The 22,152-nt window shown below is 41.5% G+C and overlaps 2 protein-coding genes across 3 annotated transcripts; one reads left to right on the top strand and one right to left on the bottom strand.

The window, feature by feature from the left end:
• The first annotated feature begins 1,635 nt into the window (after window positions 1-1,635).
• EXOSC3 (exosome component 3) lies at window positions 1,636-6,940 on the top strand. Its single transcript, XM_082655808.1, has 4 exons — window positions 1,636-1,948; window positions 2,696-2,845; window positions 5,361-5,512; window positions 6,587-6,940. The coding sequence occupies exons 1-4, from the start codon at window positions 1,637-1,639 to the stop codon at window positions 6,786-6,788; spliced, it is 816 nt and encodes a 271-aa protein (XP_082511934.1). The 5' UTR covers window position 1,636; the 3' UTR covers window positions 6,789-6,940.
• Window positions 6,941-8,722: 1,782 nt separating this feature from the next.
• On the bottom strand, window positions 8,723-22,092 carry TRMT10B (tRNA methyltransferase 10B). 2 transcript variants are annotated; one of them, XM_082655807.1, is made up of 9 exons: window positions 22,041-22,092; window positions 18,595-18,792; window positions 17,835-17,943; window positions 17,087-17,211; window positions 14,920-15,072; window positions 13,686-13,764; window positions 12,969-13,036; window positions 9,685-9,808; window positions 8,723-9,051 (listed from the first exon to the last, which is right to left on the bottom strand). In XM_082655807.1, the coding sequence occupies exons 2-9, from the start codon at window positions 18,778-18,780 to the stop codon at window positions 8,945-8,947; spliced, it is 951 nt and encodes a 316-aa protein (XP_082511933.1). In that variant the 5' UTR covers window positions 18,781-18,792; window positions 22,041-22,092; the 3' UTR covers window positions 8,723-8,944. The 2 variants fall into 2 exon arrangements, with proteins under 2 accessions (XP_082511933.1, XP_082511932.1); XM_082655806.1 differs by having other exon boundaries at window positions 8,725-9,051; window positions 18,595-18,797; window positions 22,041-22,087.
• Window positions 22,093-22,152: the final 60 nt, after the last annotated feature.

The raw sequence follows: 22,152 nt of genomic DNA on the forward strand, positions 1-22,152 counted from the left end.
CGCGGCGTGAAGGCCAGGTGCCCTTCCCATGTGCCCAGCCCTCTGGGCCCGACGTGCAGGGCACCGCCTGCGAGATGCTTTCAACCTAACCCCTCCAGGCCTGAGCTTCAGGTCTCAGGTGACTACTCTTCTCCAGGCCTCTGATTTCATCTGTGGACTTGGGAATGAGCCAGACGGATGCCCACGTGCTTCCCACACAGAAGTGCCCTTGATATGCCTCCTCAGCCAGGTTTGGGCCGAGTTTCTGACAGAGACTCCTCTATTGATGTGGGGGTGCCTGAGGGACAATCCAGGGACCATTTCCTGACCTCTCACTCTGTCTGGCCCAGACCCGACGTCATTGAGTACTATACAGGCATGGCCTTGGGTCAGCCGCGATCAAGGTAGTCGTGGTCACCGAATACCTGCTGGATCCAGACCCTCTGGAACTGGGTTGGAGTGGGGAGGAGAGAAAAAGAATCTGTGCCATTCCTTCTGCAAAAGGTAACCGACCAAGAACAGCTCCTGTGATAATCTGACTGCAAAACAACAAAAGTTACACTTCAGTTGGCCTCTATTATCTTATTCAGTTGGCTCAGCAGCATCTTACAGAATTTCAAGGGTATGTTAGAGATCATCTGTCTTAAACATCCTAAAACTCTAAAAATTAAGGTTGGAAGCAGATACCTCAGAGATGGGCAGAAGAAATGGAGGACAGCTAAAAGCCATCGGTCAGAGCCAAGCCTTTCCAGTCCCCAGGAGCTCTGACTCCTACTGGATTATCTGACCGAGTGCTAATTGGAGGTGCCAGTTGACAGATGAAACTGTGATTTCAAGTGAGAGCCCTGAAAGTCAGAAGGGCAGACCTGACATGCTATTGATTTGCAATTCAGCTGCTTCTCACATAGGCAACTAAAGCGTGCTCCAGCGACAGCAGCAGCAAGGATTTAAGTGCAGTTACTGATTTTCCCAGGCCATGTAGGGGCAGCTCAATTATGTGGAAATATGCATGTGATATGTATATATTTGCGGGGAAAAAAAAAAGCCTAGGGAGAAACGCACACCAAAATGTTAACATTCATTCGTTCACCAGGTATTATCTATTTCGTGCCAGAACCTGCGCTACCAAGAATGAGAACTAGCTGACAGCCTAGCAAGGGAGACAAACGGGGCTGCAAGACTAACACGTTTCATTTTCTTCTGATTCTTCCCTGTGTCTTCCACAATGTGGATAGATACAAGTTTCCCACTGAAAAAGAAAATACTTTTCCTGGCAAAAGGTCAGCAGTCCTTCTGAGGCCGGAGTCAGAAGAGAGAGCCAACTCCTGAAGGCCCTCTGCTAACTTCCCAAGGTTCCCACGGAAACAAAGGTGGCGGCGTCTTGTATCCCACTCTGCGATCCGAGACACTGGAAGTGGGTGCTCCGTGACTGACTCAAGCTGCGCGTTTCTGCTGCGGACCTGCAGACAGACTGCAGGACAGGCGGGGGCTAGAGACACAATCATAGCCACCTTGAGGGAACCCGCCGGCCCAGGCCTAACCGGCTTCACAACAGGTTCAAGTCCCACAGGCCTGTGCTGCCGGAAACGGAAAGCCTGGGGCGGGCTGGCGATTGGACGCTGAGCCGGAAATCGGAAACTGTGTGGTAACGCCCGCTATGGCCGAGGCGGCGGCTGTTGTTGCGGGCTACAGGGCTCGGGCGGCACGTGCGGTGCTAGAGCAGGTGGTGCTCCCGGGTGAGGAGCTGCTGCTCCCTGGACAGGAGGACGGAGAAGGCCCAGGAAGTGCAGGGGAGCGACCGCTGCGCCTGAACGCCGGGGCGCGCTCCCGGGGGCGCGTGGTGTGCGGCCCGGGCTTGCGGCGCTGCGGCGACCGGCTGCTGGTCACTAAGTGCGGCCGCCTCCGTCACAAGGAGCCCGGCAGTGGCAACGGCGGTGGCGTTTACTGGGTGGACTCGCAGCAGAAGCGGGTGAGCTGCGACTCCAGAGGGGTTGTACGGCCGGGAGAGGGCTGGGAATACTCTTCGGAAGAAGCACGGAAGGGGCCCTGGAGGCCTCTTCTGTTAAGGCTAGCCAAGAGCCACCGTAGTCCTGTGCTTACCTCTGCACCTCCTTTAGAGGGACCGTGAACAACTGGAACGTGGCCCGAGACGGGCGACCAGGAGAGAAAGGAGTCTGGGAATCTTGGCCTGTAAGGGGATAAGGGCTGTGAGACATGGTTATTGTCTTCAAAATCCCATAGGTCAAGGAGCAGAAGACTTGTCTTTCGGGGTCCCAAAAAGCCAGGCTTAATGAATAGATGTCACAGGGAGCTCAGTTTCTCTTAGAATAAATAAGAACTCTCACATAGGAAAAAATTGTCTGACAATGGAATGGCCTTCCTTGGTTGTAAGGACCCCTGTGTCACTGTACTCATATGCAAACAGAAGCTAGAGAGTTTCTGATAAGAATACAGAAGAGGTAGGTGATAGTGACGTAAATGAACAGACTGTTAGAAGCTGGAAACCCGAGAGTTTATCATGTGATTGTTTTTCTTTTACTGAAAGTGACATAATAAAGTTTGTTGTAAGATTTTTATCGATTTGTAAACATGGATTTCAAAGTATTTTCTAAATATTTACAATGACAAACATAAAGTAACCACTAAGGACTTGCTGAAGATGTCTTAAAAATGATTGTCGTTTGTGGTTGTGCTCTCATTCTGTTTTCTTTTGTAGTATGTCCCAGTGAAAGGAGACCATGTGATTGGCATAGTGACAGCTAAGTCTGGAGATATATTCAAAGTGGATGTTGGAGGGAGTGAGCCAGCTTCTTTGTCTTACTTGTCATTTGAAGGTGCAACTAAAAGAAACAGACCAAATGTGCAGGTAATGACAGGACCTTTGGTTTCAAAAGTAAAAGAAATATCCGTTCCCTAAACACTCAAATATCCAGAAGGCTACCGGAATGATCCTGTTTCCCTAGTTGTATAGGATGATCTTGGAGGATCTGTGTAATCACCCCAGGCTTCAAGAGTTCCTTCAGATGCTCCAGCTCTGGGATACTTATTTTACATTTGCTATGTTGTTGGATGTTTTCATCTCTACTGAGTTGGAAGGTTATATGTGTTCTCTCTGTTATTTGTTATGTCCATATACACCAGACAAGGAAGTAAGCCATAGGCTCAGAGAGGAAGGAGAGAAGAGTGGTGGAAATTGCCATATCAGCCATCCATCTATCTTGGATGTGGGTCCCAGGACTGGCATTTCACAGCTTCAGTCACATCACTGTTTCCCAACAATCCCTTTTTGCAGCCGACAGAGGAGCAGTCTTGTTACCTCAAGTTTTCAATTTGGGCTTTTCAGGTAGCATGGCCATACTCTTCCTGTCCATCCAAGCAAGCCAGAAATTTGGTGGTTTCTTTGCCCTTTCTCACTCACCTCTCTTGTGTCTTTAGTTGCTTTATCTTATTGATCCTTTTTGAGTCTCTCTGATCTTCCATGAACACCCCTTTATTTCCACTTTGCAAGTTCAGGCCTTAGCTATCCCTTGATTGGATTTAGTCACTGACCTCCTTAGTAAAGCCTGCCTGTACACTTTTGCCCCTCCTTTTAAGAGCTGACAGCCTCACACACCCCTTTCTCAAAAAAAAAAAAAAGTTCTTCAAAGCCTACATGTTTCCTTGGTATTATGCTCCAGAGGTCTTCCCTCATCCGTAATTATATCCTCCGTGTGGCCCTGCCTGAACCACACCAAACTATTTAAGAGCACTACTGAATTCATAATTTCCTGCCCTTGTACCTTTGCTCATGCTGTTCCCTCTGCTTGGATTACTCTTTCCCCTTCTTAGCCGGTGGAATACATGCTTATCTTTCAAGACCCAGGCTGAGCACCACCACCTCCATAGAAACATCCCTAATTTTCAGTCACTTTTCTTATTTACTAGATTCAGCCTTGAATGAAGTTTGTTGTTTATATGTATATCCCAACTGCCCTCCGAAACCAAATGCTTCTAAAGGCAGAAAATGTTTTGTTCCTCTAGTTCCTTGAGGAATTAACAATACTAGGTACTTAACAGAACAAGTTTACTCTCCCATTTCCTTAGTTTTGTCATTTTGAAGTTCAACTCTTTGAGGTTTTTAAAATAAAATTTTTTTAAAAAATTTGTTTATATTTATTTTTGGCTACGTTGGGTCTTCATTGACGCTTGCGGGCTTTCTAGTTGTGGCGAGCGGGGGTTACTCTTCGTTGCGGTGTGCAGGCTTCTCATTGCAGTGGCTTCTCTTGTTGCAGAGCACGGGCTCTAGGTGTGCGGGCTTCAGTAGTTGTGGCTTACAGGCTGTAGAGCACAGGCTCAGTAGTTGTGGCGCATGGGCTTAGTTGCTCCGTGGCATGTGGGATCTTCCCGGACCAGGGCTCGAACCCATGTCCCCTGCATTGGCAGGTGGATTCTTAACCACTGTGCCACCAGGGAAGCCCCTAAAGTAAATCTTGCATGGAGAAATGTCACTGAATTACCAGTGTTCCATTTTGCTTGGAATAATTTGCATGCCAGGGGTTTCTGTAATTCTTTAAAGCAGTGCTGTGTAATAGAATTTTTTGTGATGATGCTAATGTTTTACATATGCACTGACTATTATGGTAGCCATTAGCCACACATGGCTGCTGAGCATTTGAAATGTGGCTAATGCAACTGAGAAACTGAATTTTAAATATATAGTTTTAATTAATTTAAATGTAAGTTTACATAACTACATGTGGGTAGTGGCTACTGTATTTTACAGTGTAACCCCAGAGGGTATTCTCTGGCTTTTTTTTTTTAAATCAATTATTTATTCGTTTATTTATTTTTGGTTGCATTGGGTCTTCGTTGCTGTGCGTGGGCTTTCTCTAGTTGCGGCAAGCGGGGGCTACTCTTCGTTGCGCTTTGTGGGCTTCTCATTGCGGTGGCTTCTCTTGTTAAGGAGCACGGGCTCTAGGCTCGCGGGCTTCAATAGTTGTGGCGCAGGGGCTCTAGAGCGCAGGCTCAGTAGTTGTAGCACCTGGGCTTAGTTGCTCTGCAGCATGTGGGATCTTCCTGGCCCAGGGCTCGAACCCACGTCCCCTGCATTGGCAGGCGGATTCTTAACCACTGTGCCACCAGGGGAGTCCTATTCTCTGGCTTTGAGATGGCTCCCAGTCTGGGGATTTTTCTGGTGGGGGAAAGGTAGGGGTACGTGCGTTAATTTTGCCTTCTTTTAAGGCACAACTCCAGAGTGACTGTGAGAATCCTGGAGTGTAGTCAGTCATTTAGCCACAGAACTGCAGGTGGCTGGCATTGCTACCTATGGAAAAGAACCAACAGCAGCACCTATAGCATGGTTTGTTGAGAGGAAATGAACTGTTTTTTAATTATCATTGTAGGTTGGAGATCTCATCTATGGCCAGTTTGTGGTTGCTAATAAAGATATGGAACCAGAGATGGTCTGTATTGACAGCTGTGGACGAGCCAATGGAATGGGTGTGATTGGACAGGATGGTCTGCTTTTTAAAGTGACTTTGGGCTTAATTAGAAGGTAAGTCCTGATGCCTTCTGGCTTGCCTGTTGTCTTTTATATTATACCTTCTTAGAAAGCTGACTTATCTGTGGGATTTAGGTTCTTCATAACAATAGCTATAGCTCCTCAGTTAAAAATCAGTATCCATTTTAGCACAGTTGTAAACTCATGCATTTAGTCCCATCCTCTCAATGTGAATACATCAAATTCGGATGTATTTGGCGTTATAGTTTGTGTTGATATGGAGTCTGGATTTCTCTGCTGGAAGGTCGGTTGTTCCTTATAGCTGATATACTCATACCAAATGTGAAAACTGGCCTTCCCCCACTTCTTAGTCACTTGTATACAGGTGCAATTTACTATTGTACAATATCATCAAATTTCTCTTATAATGGAAGCCAAATGAAGCTAGGCTGACATGATCCTCAAGCTTATACAGACATTCACAGAAAGCTCCTTCTTTTCTGTCCTGGTAGATTTAGTAGTTCCCAGAAGCGGATTCTTTGTTAAGTTTAGACCTTTTCCTACCCAAAGCTATGCCCTATTAAAGGGCTTTACTCCTAGAGCCACTGAGGTTCTTGCATATCTTGCATATCTCTTTGCTACTTATTCTGCACATCTGCAGAATTAGTTCAAGAGATTAAAGAAGTATGTTATTAACCAAGCAGCACCTTTATGTTTTGAAAGAGTCAACACTCCTCTCCAAGTATTGAATTTAATACCAAGGAATAACTTACATGGTCAGGAAAATAAGGTTAAAGTGTTCTCTTAGCACCATAGACAGTAAAAAAGCTACAGTTTGAAAGTCAAGAATTAAGGTGCTCTGACAATGTGGAGGAAGAACTTTATACATTTTTTGTAAAGTTGGTGACATAGGGAGTTTGATTTCTTTGGAGAGGATAGTCCACCGTTGTGACCTGTGGTAAGCTTCTTGGAAGAAAGAGGGCAAACGTTGTCATGTGCCTTGTTCTTGGGATGATGTTGGTGGAGCTCTGAATAACTGTGGAGAACTGCTCAGAAAAGGAGACTTCTAAAGGAAAGTCAGGTCACACCCTGCCACTTTATTTTCATTTTCTTTCTCTTCCTCACCAGGCTGCTAGCTCCAGACTGTGAAATCCTACAAGAAGTGGGAAAACTCTACCCACTGGAGATAGTATTTGGAATGAATGGAAGAATATGGGTTAAGGCAAAAACCATTCAGCAGACTTTGATTTTGGCAAACGTTTTAGAAGCCTGTGAACACATGACAGCAGATCAAAGAAAACAAATCTTCTCCAGATTGGCAGAAAGTTGATCTATGTGGGCTTTTTTATGGGTCAGTTGAGCCAAGAGACTCTGGGTTTCCCTGGGGGGAATGTTTCTCAGGTGAACCTCTCCTCATTAAATCTTCAGAAGACAAGATGTCTTATTAGAGTCCTAAATAAAATATTTTTATTAAAAAGTTACTGGCTGCCACTCACGTTCTTGTGGGTGAGACAAATCATTATAAAGTAATGATGTAGTTTTTTGTTTTTTTACAATAACGTTTACGAAAAGTTACTATTATGGTTTATTTGATGTTAACTCCTTTAGTTTTGCTAGAGTGCAGCTTCTATAATAAACTGCAAGTGAGCATTAAAATAAGTTATTTTCTGATGATAGTAAAACATGTTCACCAAAGAAAATGTAGACTACGTAGAAAATATAAAGCAAACAAAAACCACTTGTAATCCTATTGTTTAATGGGTGAGTATGTAACAGCTAACAATTATCGTGTGCTTACCACGTATCAAGTATTGTTCCAAAAGTGTTCTGCATGGATTAAATCATTTAGTCTTAGTAACTGCAAAGACACTTAACCTCCCAGTTGAAGAAACCGAGGCACAGACTTTAACTTGGCCTACATTCTCAACTATTTGTGAATGTATATTTTTCAAATTAGAACTACAGGATTACTTTATATACTACTTTGTTATATACTTTGATTCAAACAACATTTAATATATTTCTTTCATGATTGCTATTAAAAATTCAATAGTTGTATAATATTTCATTTTCATATTATAGGATATTTTGGACATGTCTAGTTTTTTGTTGTTCTGTAGATACTACAATGATTAGGATCTCTGATTCCAAGTCTAGCCAAATCTTAACTTTGTTAGGATCATTTCCAGGAAGCCAAACAAAAAACTACCTGCCTGGGTTTTGAAAAAATAATAGAGGTTTGTGATGGAGAGGAAATTTGCATTTTAAGCAAAGCCTTTAAAGGTGAAAATGAAGCCTGACAGATGATCCAGGTCAGTGGTTCTGGGGTCAGAGACCTCCCTGATAATATATATAAGAGTTACAGACCCTGAAGCCTATCTATAGGAGGTCCCTTTTGGATGACAGAGATTATAGAACTTATTCAATATGTTGATAAAGACCAAGCAGCATTATATATTCCTAAAGATGTTTCCTGAAGACTGGGCCATTTTTAAGTAGTAAACTGATACAATTTATCAAGTGATCATAGCTGTTGAGAGAATAAATTGTGAAGGGGAGGGGACAGAGCACAGAAGTAACCTTTTGGCTCTTTTGAGATATAGAATACATTTTCTGAATTTGCTAGCAGTTTAGTTACCAAGTTTACTAACCCAAACTGGCCAGAGTAACTGAAGCAACTCTACCTGACTAGGACACGAGAAAAGATCACCGAGATTTAGGTTACCTAACATGCTTGTGTCAGATGCAATGTATTTTCTGGCTCTTTTCAAGTTAGACTTATCAATACTGTGTTTTTGCTTTTCATTTTGACCTGTTAATCACAAGTATATATGAAGAATCTAGTTTGCACAAGGCTCAGAAGGATACAAAGGTACTCCCACAAATTGTTAGGAGACTACTTGTTCAGAAGAGAGAAGCCCTCCACGCTCATACTCAGAATAGGGGAGACAGAGTAGGAGCCATAGATGGAAAAAAGTGCTATGGGGGGGCTTAAAGCAGGGCTAGGTTAGGAAAGGCTGGTCCTGCAAAGCCTATGTACAACATATTACTTGAGTTGGGGAAAATCAGCATGATCGAGATGGCTGGAGAAAGTCATACAACTTTATGGTGCCCGTGTAGTGAAAATTAGACTCAATAGAATAATACTTACTTGATTATTTAAGCTATCTCTAAAGAGTAGGTATTTCACAAATAGATGTACAGAAGATGAATTAACACATCCAAAGCCATGTAGTTTTAGGGCTAATTCATTATTATGTAAACTTTTTAGTTAGTCAACATATATCTGGGCACTTCCTGTGAGCCAGGCACTACGGGAGATACAAAAGAGCATAAAATATGGTCCCTGTTAGTAACTCCTATCCCAGTGAAGAGCCAAGATGTCAAGTAAAGGCAAATGAGTACCACCACCATCCTCTGATCTGTTCTTTGGTCAAGGCAACTCCAGCAACTTCACCTCCTGCAGCTGCAACCTTAGGCTGTCCATCATTCCACTGAGTTCTGAAGAGTATAGCCTTTTCTGGAAGAAACTCCTTTCTTCAATGCTTCAGGCCAGTTTTGAGTCTCAAAGTAAGTGGACAGGATATCAAACACTGTTAGAAAGGTAAACAGAAAACATAGTGACCATACAGAAGAAAAAGAACTAGGAAATGACTAATGAGGAAAAAAGTGTTCTGGAATATTTTATTCAACAAACTTACTCTACCACACACGGTACTAGATCCTGGGGAGACAGAGGTAAAGACACAGGCCCTGCTTACCTACAAGGACCTCAGCCTACACTGAGAGATACAGGCCTGTGAATGGACAATGCTGCAACAGAGAGGAACACAGTACAATGGGAACAAAACAAGCCCTGACGTGGCCTGGGATGTGGAGGGGAGCAGCCAAGATGCCTGTGAACTGAATCACTGTTCAATGATAGATTGAAGGCATGGCATTCACTGTTCAATGATAGATTGGAATTCACTGTTCAATGATAGATTGAAGGCATGGCATTCTAGGACAAGGGAACAATTTCAACTATCTTTAACATAGTTGGGAACCAGGAAGAAAATGAAAACTGCCTCTGAGAGGCCAGAATACATGTCACAAAGTACATACAGTAAAGTCCAAGCATATCAGTCACAGGGGAGACTGCTTCAGGGGTCGTTTATACTGAAACACAATGCAAAGAAGCAGCATCAGAACTAATACACGTTAAGCATGGGCCATGTGAGCAGTACCTTGATTGATGGCCAGTATCTCTGAATGATAGTTCTTCCCATTCTGGCGTCTGATCATGTATTCCTGGATTGGTAAGCGAGCAGTCTTGACAGAGTGTTCTTGGGCCTTTTGAAATGTCACCTTCTGTAAATCACAAATATTTTTCTTATAAAAATAATAACAAAGATAGTCTCATTGTAATATGCAGAGCAAACTGTAAAAACCCTAAATGTACCACCACCCCAATTTCCCTCTGTAATCATAATTAAATGATAAGTGTATTAAAATTAAGTAGCCTATGGTAGAATGGAAGAAAATGTAGATAAGGAAAAATGGCTTGTGCAGCAACACCTCACTTATTTGGGATTCATTTATCTGCTGGCTTCCACTCACTACTACTTACAACCAAGAAGGAAATAAGTAAAAAGAGGCACATCTGCAGCCACAATCTGCATCCAAAAATCCAAGCCGTCTAACCAATGAGAGGAGAACACTCCTGGCCCTAACTCAGTAAGACCCAATTCTGGACATCTGGAGTTTTCAGTCATAGCCAATTGGCAGCAGCAAATTAGAAATAAGGGAGACAGGATTCGAGTCAGGTATACCACCAGCAACAAGACAGCGTTAAGGTATGACAGCATATACCCCAATGAAAAGGAAAGGCTCTGAAAACTACAAAAAGAAGGCAGAACTCAAAAAATCCAACAATCTGAGGCCATTTAGTGTCAGAGTACAGTAACTAGTGTCCCTTTAAAGATGTCCCTGAGTCATGGACTGAACTTTAAATGATACTCACTACCTGGTAAGAAGCTCTGGGAAGGTCATCTAACTATTTGTAATTTCAGGATTAAAGGTTTAGATTACTGAGAAAATTAGCATACTTAGGTTTGGAAGGGACCTCAGTAGTTAACTATTCCACTCCAACCACCCATCCAATGTTTGTCTATCCTCTATGAACTTTCCCAGATGGCCTCTGGCTTTAAATGGACAACTCTTGTGACAGGGAGTTCATGCATCCTAGGGTAACCCATTTCAATTTTGATAGCAGCAGTTAATAGGAAATCTTCTTGATATTGAGGCAAATTTTCTATTTTCCCTGAGACTTCCAGTCATCTGTCCTAGTTCTGTTCCCCCAGGGCCACACCAGGCAAGTAAAATGGCCCTTCCACAAGACAGCCATTCAGACACTTGAAGGCAGGGATCATGCCCTATGAATCCTCTCATCTCCAGACTGACAACCTCAGTTCTGTTGACCTTTCCTTGACTATGATTTAGTTTTGAGTCCCTGCATTATTCAGGTCAACCTCTTCTGAACTTGTTCTAGCTTGTCAATGTCTATTCATTTACTGTCCCATATTGACTGGCCACTGTGAGTATGGTCTAACCAACTGGAACAGTGTGAAGCAGGCCTAGCACCTTCTTTGTTCTGACACTGGACTACCTGCCTCTCAGATTCACATGAAACACAATTCCAAAAGAGGACATCCAAAAATGTTTTAAGTGATGCAGTTCAGATGGGATAAAGGTACAGCTACTTAAAGGACTTCTCTGAAGGATAACACTCCTTTGCATATATGAGCTATGATTATGTTTTAAGTCTATTCCTTTATAATCACTCTGAACTGAAGTACAGAATTCAAAGTTAGTAGGAAACTTGGATGCTGCCCTGAAGGAGTTTATAGTCTAGTTTCTGTTCTCTGAACATTTAAAGATAAAATGACTCCCCTTGAAGAAATCTTGTTCTTAGCATATTTCTGTGAAGAAGCCAAACTCTTAAGTAACAACTAAACAAATCTTTGTGCCAGTTATTTTTCAGTTTAAATGTTGGTGGAAAATAAAAAGAGGACAGTGTGTTAAATTTGCACATCTATAGATCATACACTGCTCACTGGCCCTCTAGAATTGTCTGCTTCAAAAAAGGGGATGTCACTCTGCTGTGGAAGACTGTATTTGGTTGTTATGTCTCTTTAATCTCTCTTAACCTTAAATAGCCCCTATGACTATTTCAGTTTTCATTACATTGACTTTTTTGAAAGTCTGGTCCAGGTGTCTTGTAGAATGTCTCACATCCTGGATCTGTTTATGATTAAATTCAGTTTAAACATTTTCTAATAAGAATACTTCACAGGTAAGATTCCATCACATCAGGAGGCACATGTCACTACTGGTGATTCTAGGTTTGATCATTTGTTAAGATAGGGACCTCCAGATCACTTTATTGTAATGGTACACTTTTGTGGGCTGGTACTTCGAGAACACTTGGAATAGTCAGTTCCCTCACAACCTTTCGTTCAGTCAATTCCCTGAATCAGTGATTACACTGAGAGTGACAAAATGATGATTTCTCAATTCTATTTTGCATTTCTCATTTATTAACTGGCATTCTTTAGAGCTCTCTCCTCCCCCCACCTCCTGCCCATTTTTTAGATTATCACTATGGAGTCATGGAACTCTTTTTTAGAATAAATGCAATTCAATTAAGTATCATCTGTGTCAAATATGTGTATGTATCTCATATATACATGAAAAAATACACTCACATATATGAAAAAAATATATATATAAAATATACCCATAAACACATACTTGTGTGATCACAGACTATATCAAGAGGGATACACAAGAAAACCATGGTTGCCTCATGCAGCGGATACTGGGTGACAAGGATGAGAGGCAGACTTACTTTTCACTGTGCTCCTTTTTATACATTTTAACCATTATATCATTATTTATTAACTATGCAATATGCTAATTAAATATTAAAAAATTATCTCAACAAATATTTGTATAATAGAAACATATTTCAAAACTCCAATTATTCCAATAAAATTCCAATTCAACAAAAGAAATCTGAATGTCCTACTAAGGTAGAGATTATGGGATAAGACTTCTGTCAACAGGGAAGATGGCCTAAGAAGGAACAAACTGCTCTTTCACAAAGAACAAACAGCTGGTAAGAATGCTGAGTCAAAGCTTCCTTGGTCAAGATCAGAGTCATCCTTGCAGGACTGAAGAGAGGAGAGAAGAAAGGAGTTCAATAATGGTTATTTATGTAATTACTAAATACTTCCCATTCCAGTCCCTGACTGGATTCTGTCAGGTCAGTGTTGCTGACATTGCTGATGAGAAGAGAGGGAAGTTGGCAAGTAGGAGGGCCAACCTAGGCAGAATAGGCTCCTACTTCCTATTGCCTCTGAGTTTTTAGGCCTTTTGGCCTAAGATTACGACAGGGCAAGGATTTCTTTCTCTAAAAGAAAGTGCCACTTTTCAAAATGCAGTTGTCAGGCCTAAAATGTACACCTACCTTCTGAATGCTTTCGTCCACAAGTCCACCAAGGATGTAAACTTTGTTTAGATCAACATCTTCAAGAGCTAATGAAAAAATGAAGGCCACTGAGGTCAATCTGTTTTATAATTTCTAAATCCAAAGACTGTAAAAGGAAAGAATTATTAATGATAAAAGTAGAAATTTAATGAAATAGAAAACAAAAAGAGAGTAGATTTGCTAATTAGATTTGCTAATTCCCTGAAAAGATCAATTAAATGTCAATTAATTAGACATATCTAATCAAATATGCAGACTCAAATCACCATTAGGATTCAGAAAGGAGGCAAAATGTCAAAGGAAGGTAAAATTGAAGAGAATACTGAGATCAACTTAATACAATAAAATTGAAAATTATGTGAAATAGATGATTTTCTGGGAAAAAAATATTTATCTAACATCAATCTGAGAAGGGTCAATATGAGGAGGTGACAAGGAAAACTCATGAGGATTACCAGGTAACTCACAAGCTCCAGCTGAGGATGGAGACCCTAAATCTGTGCAGCTCTGTGCACATGGCAGGACAAATATGAAGCATTCAGTGAGGTCTCTGTCCATAAGAGGTGTGCAATTAACGTCCATTCCTTTTTTTCTTGGATACACCTTGGGTGGCTTTAACAAACTCTGACCCCGGGAATAATGAAATAAAGGGCTGGATGCAATGTGCTACATGAATGCATGCAGTAAAGTACATACCATGTTCTGAGTCAGGAGTCAGGTACACAAGGGTTTCCAGAGGAAATAAACTAAAGCAGTCTTCTTCTGTTATGTCTAGCTGAAAAATGTAAACAATCCAATGTAGTGTGAACTAGGTTAAGACACAGCCCACGCTGCAGCAACTAGTTACAGGGCATGTAGTTTCTAACAGGCATGGCTCCAGGTACATCAAGAGGATACATGTCTGACAACCTGTTCTCAGAAAGTGCTCAGTTGGGTAGCAGAAGTAGAAAGGTACAGACATTCGACCCTACAAAATGAGACAGAAAGTGGTAATGAGGCCCTAAGAGACATACCGGGAGCATGCCCCAGGACTACAGAGAGGGAATGACAACACCAGGGACAATGTTCTAGCAAAGGGAATGCTGGAACTGGGTTTCTGAAGAGGTGAGATTGACACACATACAAAAGGAAGAAGTATTCAAAGTAGAGGAAATCACCTAAGAAAAGCATGAAGACAGGAAAGCAAGGGGACTGAACTACGTGGCTCTTAGAGTGGATCTGTTTGGCTCACATACAGGAATCATAAAACACATACAGAAAAGTAAAGCTGGGAATGGCTGTGTTACAGGAGGGATCATTAAGGTAACAGCAACCACGACTAACTGTGCAGCACCACATAGGGTGCTTTTCACACTCGTTGCCTCAGAGGACCTCTCTGGAGAAGGCCACACTACCCAGTCTCAGCTACATAATGCAAACACACAAGGGCACTTTTAGTGGCACTTCTTAGGCACTGATCTGGATTCTTGCCTGTATGTCAATCACTACATTTAAGAGATCCTAGAGAAAGTATTGAAAGTAACTTAGTACTCCATAAAGCTCATCTTAAATCCATATTACTTCCATAAGGATTCTCTCTTTCCCCCAAAATTCATGTTCCCTAATTCTGCACTACTAAGAACAAGAAAGGAATCATGGCATGTCCCTAAAACATTCCTGGTACATAGTCTAGCATACAATACACTGGATACAAAAGACAGCCCTAGATACTGGTAATATTAGTTTGCCAATGCAGTGGAAGGATGAAAATTTTAAAACGTAAGAACTGATGAGAGGTTCTAAATTTTTAAAGATTGTAAGAGTGAAAACATATATACACATAAACATTTTTTTTTACATTGAAATGTGAAAAAGTAAAGAAAAATTACTATTACCCCCTCCAACCTACTTTTCAGATGACAATCCAAATAATATGCAAAATGAGGCTTACCAGATAACTAGAAAATCCATCATTCATCCTCAAACACTCTTCATACAGGGGACTGTCTGTGGTGAATCCAGTGAGGCAGATCCAAAATGGCCTGTCAGCTTTTTTATTTGAGCCATACAACCTTCGGATCTGTCCAGCCAGTCTACTTAATTCCTTCGAAGAAGTAAGGACAATTTATGGTAGGAACATGCCCACTCTTTCTAAATTCATTATCAACAAATGGTTACTCAGTAAGTTCACTGAATACTACTCTGGGAAAGCTCATGAATTCAATGGCCCTTTTACTCCAGGAGTGAGTACATGCATGTATGCACGTGTGTTACATCCCATGGTATCACACCTTATAGATGAAACTTAAGGTAATGATACTAGCCCAGAAAACCAAGACCTCTCCCTCCTTCTGGATCTGCTGATATATATGTATATATAAATATATACATATATATATATAAAATTTTTCTTTTAGCTTTTACCTAAAATCTTACCATGTGGGCTTCCCTGGTGGCAGAGTGGTTACGAATCCGCCTGCCAATGCAGGGGACACGGGTTCAAGCCCTGGTCAGGGAAGATCCCACATGCCGTGGAGCAACTAAGCCCGTGCGCCACAACTACTGAGCCTGCATTCTAGATCCTGTGAGCCACAACTACTGAGCCTGTGAGCCACAACTACTGAATCCCACGCCTAGAGCCCGTTCTCCACAACAATAGAAGCCACTGCAATGAGAAGCCGCGCACTGCAATGAAGAGTAGCCCCCGCTCACTGCAACTAGAGAAAGCCCGTGCCCAGCAACGAAGACCCAATGCAGCCAAAAATAAATAAATAAAATAAATAAATTTATATATATAAAAAAATCTTACCATGTGATGGCTACTGTTTATCAAAAAGAGATTAGATTACTGCACAGATGTTTTTATACTCCATCAGTTAAACTTGGCACCTTCTCCCTAACTTCAGGAGTTGTCATAGGTTTGGAAGTTTTAACTTTCCATTCTGATTTATTAGAGATATCACCCGTATAGAAAGGTAGTTTCACAATCTGGCCTGATTTGGTTCAGTACAGGAAAAAAAAAAAGCTTTGGATTTGATTTAATCTGATATCTCAATTAATATAAACATTAGAAAATTCTTAGTTGACCTTTTCAGAGGACTATAGTTAGAGGTTCCATGGAAGAATCCTAATCCTAATTTCTCTGAAAAACATGCAAACACTAGCATGTATAACAGGGACGTTGGAAAACACAGATTTCTTTTGTGGTGTAAGGCCTAAAATCAAGGCCCAATATTGTGTGCCGCTTTGATAGCTGGTGAAAATAAGAGGCCTTGAATGGCCTAACTGCAAGTTCCCCTCCCAATTCTGCTCCCATGGATAAGGTTCACTAGCTAAACAATTTTTTTTTTTTTTAATCAAAGGGATTCCTTTGATAAAGGGTTCCTGCTATCCCTGAGTAGTGGGTTTCAATTCTCTGCCAGCCCATGGAATTATTACAGCAAACCAATCACATCTTCCTGTAGGAATCTAATTTCTTGATACTACAAAACCTACCCCCCACGGCCCCTGGTTGTTCATTCTGTTCCCGAGTGCAATCCCATGTGGCCCTGCATGATGTCCAGTGTCATCCTCCCCTTGGGCTAAGTATATGTGACCAATAAACTGCTATAGATCTTATCTGTCCAGTGTCGAGTGTTGTGTGTTCAGCCATCCCCAGAATCATAGAGTGAAAAATCCCTCCTTCACCGACAGGGTAAATGGGCAGCTTTTTAAAACACACACATTGTAGAAAGACCTCCCACCAGGTAATCTCCCCACAACATGCAACCAGGCGAATATTCCTCTCCCCGGCAGAAGGCCAAAGATTTCATCTCTGGAGAATTCAACCTGAAAGGCTCCATCTAGACTGGGGATACCATAAGCACAGAGGCAAAGGCAGTGGGCTCAAAACAGAAGATAAAGGAAAAATTTTTAAACTAAACCATATGTCTATTCTCTTCCTGATTCTTTACAACAGCCACCTCAGAACTTAGTAGCCATGTGTAGAAAACTGAACACATCTGCTGGTTTACCAGAGAATCATAGAAGCTGGAGCTGGGTCATGTTCTTTGTGAAAGCTGTTCCCACCTGGACCTCCCTCAGGTGAGCAGGAATTCAGAGTTCAGTGGATGTTTTACCTTCTTAGACATATGGTGGGTCATACTCAAATCGATACAGAGTCTTGGTCCTGAGTGTTTGGCTTCCAAAAGTCTTTCCTTGGTTAAGGATCTCAGAAAACGTTTGCTGTGCTGGGGGTAGATGCCTAGAGTAGAAATATCAGAAAGGAATAAACACGGAAAAACTGAAAAATGTTATTCAGTAAGAAATAAATCTCCCCAGCCAGGTGAGTAATTTTTGCATATGAAGAGAAACTGGAAGCTCATGCAAAGTATTCACTCATTAGGCAGTTTAGGTATAGCAGAACGGTGAAATGAGTGCTCTGGAGCACACTGCTGGATCTAAGAGTTCAGTTTGTTCATTTATTACCTATATGATCTTGGGCATGTTATTTAATTTCTTTGAGCCTCAATCCCTTCACCTAGAAAATGAGGATAATAAAAGTACTTACCCTTATGGTAATCCATGTAAAATTCTTAGCACTGAACCTAGCACACAGTACTGAATAAACATTGGCTGTTGTTGTTATCATTCTTTCTACTTCTGAGCTTATAAACACATACATGCACTAGACAGCTTATATTTGAAAGGCAGCCTCAAATGTTGCTCTCTTTGATACTTTGATTTCCAACAAAATAGGCTAATAGGTCCTATCTCCCAGATGTTTGTTTTACTTAAAAACACTATCCCTAACTCTCCTAGGAACAGGCAGATACCAGTTTGCTAAGAAATAAATATAATTACACCAGCAATCTGATTTATTGTTACCTGAATTTTCTACACGATTGGCTTTTCTTCTTTCTTTCTCTTGTCTTCTTTTACTCTTCTTTGCTGCAACTATCTTTTCCCAGTGTCTCTGTTTTCTTTGGACATTTTTCTTATGTTATCCAGAAAACAAAATTGTTTGAGAACTTCATAAGCACCAAAAAGGAAAATGAATATTACAAACAGTTACTTAATTATTTTTTAAATTTAGATTAAAGTTAGGAGAGAAAAAGGGTATTAGTCTTAAAAACAAAAATGGGAGGGGAAGCAGAAACTAACACATCATTGTAAAGCAATTATACCCCAATAAAGATGTTAAAAAAAAAAAATGGGAGGGAAGAGATATGGGAACATATGTATATGTATAACTGATTCACTTTGTTATAAAGCAGAAACTAACACACCATTGTAAAGCAATTATACTCCAATAAAGATGTTAAAAAAAAAAAAAAGGACTAGATTGTGTTTAGAGAAAGCAGAACCCCAGAAAAGAGATGTGACATGCCCAAGGTCACAGTAAATTTATCAGGGACAGGGTTGAGATTTCCTGACCCTTCTGAGGTGTACAAAAATTCCTCTTAAGTTTACTTACTTTTTCTATGACTCAAATGGAACTGAAACCTTAAGCCAGGAAACTCATCCCTGGGAATACACCTAACTCATTCCCAGTCTTTTTTTTACCAATATCTATCCTTAGAACAGGGGTCTCTGGAACATTCCGTCGTCTCAAAGCCCGTGACCATAAACAATCCATTCCACTCACCGAGCGCCACACTGCATTGCTTGTAGGCAGGGTCATCTCCTCTTGATGCTCACATTCCACGTCAATCTGTAGAAGCTGGAAGCTTTCAGAGATGCCATCTTCACCTGTGTCCTCTAGGGTGACTTCTTGCTCCTGCAGCACGTGTGACTCTGTTTTCTGAGAGCTCCCTTCTAACTTCCAGTCCATGTGCTTAGTCCTCTGTCCTTTTCACCCAGATTAGGAAAAGGCACAATTATGTGAGACATTACATTATTTAACTTGCAGAGGTATTTCCCTATATCCAAGTGACAAACAGGGTTACTGCATTACTGAAGGAGTAGAAGTGTGTAAAATACTAACACAGATTAACTGAACTGAGAAAAGCATGTGTGTCTTCTAGAGAAATAAGTCAGCACAGAAACCTTTCAGTAGTAAGGAAGCCAAATTCACTTCTTAGAAGACAAGCACAACTCCTGACAACCCCAAGAAATCAAAGATTATTCACTGCTGCAGTGACACAGATAATGAGTTCATTTACTGTATTCTTTGAAATGCACGTATGAGTTGAGGGCGAGACAGAGATGGCAAAATCCACCTATCCCATTATGTTTCTGTTTATTTTCAAAACCATTCCTTTAGCAAATATTTACTGAGCACCTACTCTATGCAAAGTCCTGTACTAGAAACATCCTGGGAGGTTTAGAGCTAGCCAAAAATTATGGTGAAGAGCGGCCCCAAACCAACCAAGAATTCTAGGTTGCACACATTCCCTCCCCCAACTCAGTATCACTGCAGCAGAAAGCCACAGTCATAGTGGAAACGGCTAATATCCATCAGAAGTGCCGAGGTAGAAAAAAATGAAGAACCATTGTTACAACACACTTAACTAATGTAATAATTTCAAAGTGGTGTTCAAAATCCTTGAGGAAGATATGACTAAGAAGTGTTCTAGTCTACAGCTAAGTGTCACAAAGAATGGTATAACCATTGCTCATGGCTGCTCCTCTGAGCCTAGTGTGCTACCTACGTATTAGGAAAAGTGTATCGTTGAAAAAATAAATTATGTAATATGATCCATGCACATGGTAAAAAGACTTAGTTGTAAGAAAAGTAATGATCAATTCTCTGACCCCTTCCACCTTGGGGGGGTGGGGGAGCAACACTTGTTAACCAGCTGTTTTTAGTTCTGGTAATTTACTCCTTAACCTGAAATCATATGCTTACACCATTACTTCCTGATTCATCAACTTTCCCTATGAAACACTAAAATTCAAATCACTTTAATTAGCCCCTTTTATTTTTAGCTCTTCTCTTAGTTACCTTGACCTTTAAATTCTTTTGAGGTATAATTTACACACAATAAAATGCCAAGATTTTAAATGGTGTAGCTCAACAAGTTTGTGTGTTGGGAGGGATGGTGGGGAGAGGTTTGAAGGGGTGGGAAGTGAGGGATGGGAATATACAAGCTCAATGAGTTTTTGACAAGTGTGTAGGGCCTGTATTACCCACACCCCATCAAGATATAGAACATTTCCATCACTCCAGAAAGTTCCCTTCCTTCTGCACTTTCCAAGTCAATCTCCATCCCATTCTCACTGCTTTCCAAATGCAATCATTGCTCTTTTTTCTATAACCATAGATTAGCTGTGCCTTATGTTATTTAAATGGACTCAGTGTGTACTCTTTTGAACTTGGCATTTTGCCCCACAACTTGTTTTTGAGATTCATATATATTGCTTCATGTATCAGTAGTTTGTTCCTTTTTATTGCTGAGCAGTATTCCACACATGAATATACCACAATTTGTTTATTCTCCTGTTGATAGACATTTGAGATTTTTCCAGTTTGTGGCTTTTACGAATAAAGCGGCCAAGAAATTCTCATACAAGCGTTTTTGTGGACATATGTTTTCCTGTCTGTTGGCTAAGTACTAACAGATTTGCTGTGTCATAGGATGAGTGCTATTTAACTCCTAAGAAACTGCCCTCAATTTCCCAGAATGATTGTAACATTACACACTGCTGTCAGCAGTCTGTGAGAGTTCCAGATGGTCTGCATCATCCCCAACATTTGCTGTTGTCAGGGTTCTTAATTTTAACCATTTTTGTGTAGTGGAACCTCACTGTTTTAATTTGCATTTGTTTGATTATTAATGATACTGAGCTTTTTTTTATGCAACTTATTGGTAATTCATAATATATCTCTGTGAGATACCTGTTCAAGTTGATGACATTGAAATTAAAATGGAGTAATAGTTCAGGAATACAAAAATGGGGTTGGATGGCCATTGAAGATCTGGTCTCAGGCACGGCTGCATCACTGAGAACTTGAACTTTCTCTGAACTGTACCACACCCAAGGACACCATCAGTCATACTCTAACACCAGCCAGCTGCAATATTACAGTCTCAAGGTCTCCCCTTGTAACTATGCAACAATTTCAGACCCCAACCAATCCTTACTTAATAAGCACCCTTACTTCTTGCCACCTCCAATTATAATTCTTGATAAATAACTCATATAACTAACTGTAACCTTGCAGTTTTTGCCTTTATAAGCTTGCCCCATTTTGTAGCCTGGAGGAACACAATTCAAGTGCTTCTTGAATCTGTGTCTCCCATGCTATAGTCCTCAATGTGGCTAGAATAAAACTCTCTTCTATTCCTAGTATAGATTGTTTACTGATTATTTGTCTGGACACTTACAATGGCCTATATTGATAATTAATGATCATCCATTGTTCTCTGCACTATCTGGTCTACTTGCTGTTGCTGTTCCTTAAACATACCAAGGATGTTCCCACCTTAGCGCCTTTGCACTTGCTGGTCTTTCTACCTCAATCCTCTTCTCCTAGATAATTATATGACTACCTTCCTCACTTCATTCAGATTTTCATTAACCAACATGGAACACTTTTTACTTATTTTTTTTTGTCTGAATTTTCCCCTTCCTATAATGTAAGCAAGTGTTCTGTTTGCTTCATTCACTACATCCTCAGTGCCTGGCAACGAGCTTCGTACATAACAGACGCTCAATAAAGACTTGCTGAATTAATAAATCCTCCACTCCACCATCTCTGCGTTGACAGAGGCCTCAGAACTTTTTTCTAACCCAAGTCCCACCTGATGAGCATATCCCTGGGCGCTAAGTGATGGAGACTTCTCTCATCTCCTCGTTCTAAGTTTCAGCCACCAAAGCCGGCTCCACTCCTCGGTCACCTTCAGCACTAGAACACCCTGACCCCAATCTCGAGTGTACACCGCGTGCAAGCCCAGTCTGGTCCATAAGCTGCGAGCACGACGGGAAGCAGGAAGGAACAGCGCCAAGAAGGTGGGGTACATGAGGCCACACGACTGCTGGGCGGGCGCCTGCTCCCCAGGCGCCTGTCTGCCCTGCCCGCGAACGAGGCGGCATTCCCAGGCCGGACCCCCAGCCCCCACCCCTGCCGGCAACGAGGCCCCGGCGTACCTGAACCCGTCACCTCACGCAGCAGCAGAGAAACCCACCAAGCCCCACCTCCGACTTCACTTCCGGTTCCTGCCCCTCTCCGAGTAGCATTCTGGGAGTTGTCGTTTTCAGC

This window comes from Grampus griseus, assembly GCF_964374135.1.
Source record: "Grampus griseus genome assembly, chromosome: 6".
Taxonomy (NCBI): Eukaryota; Metazoa; Chordata; class Mammalia; order Artiodactyla; family Delphinidae; genus Grampus; species Grampus griseus.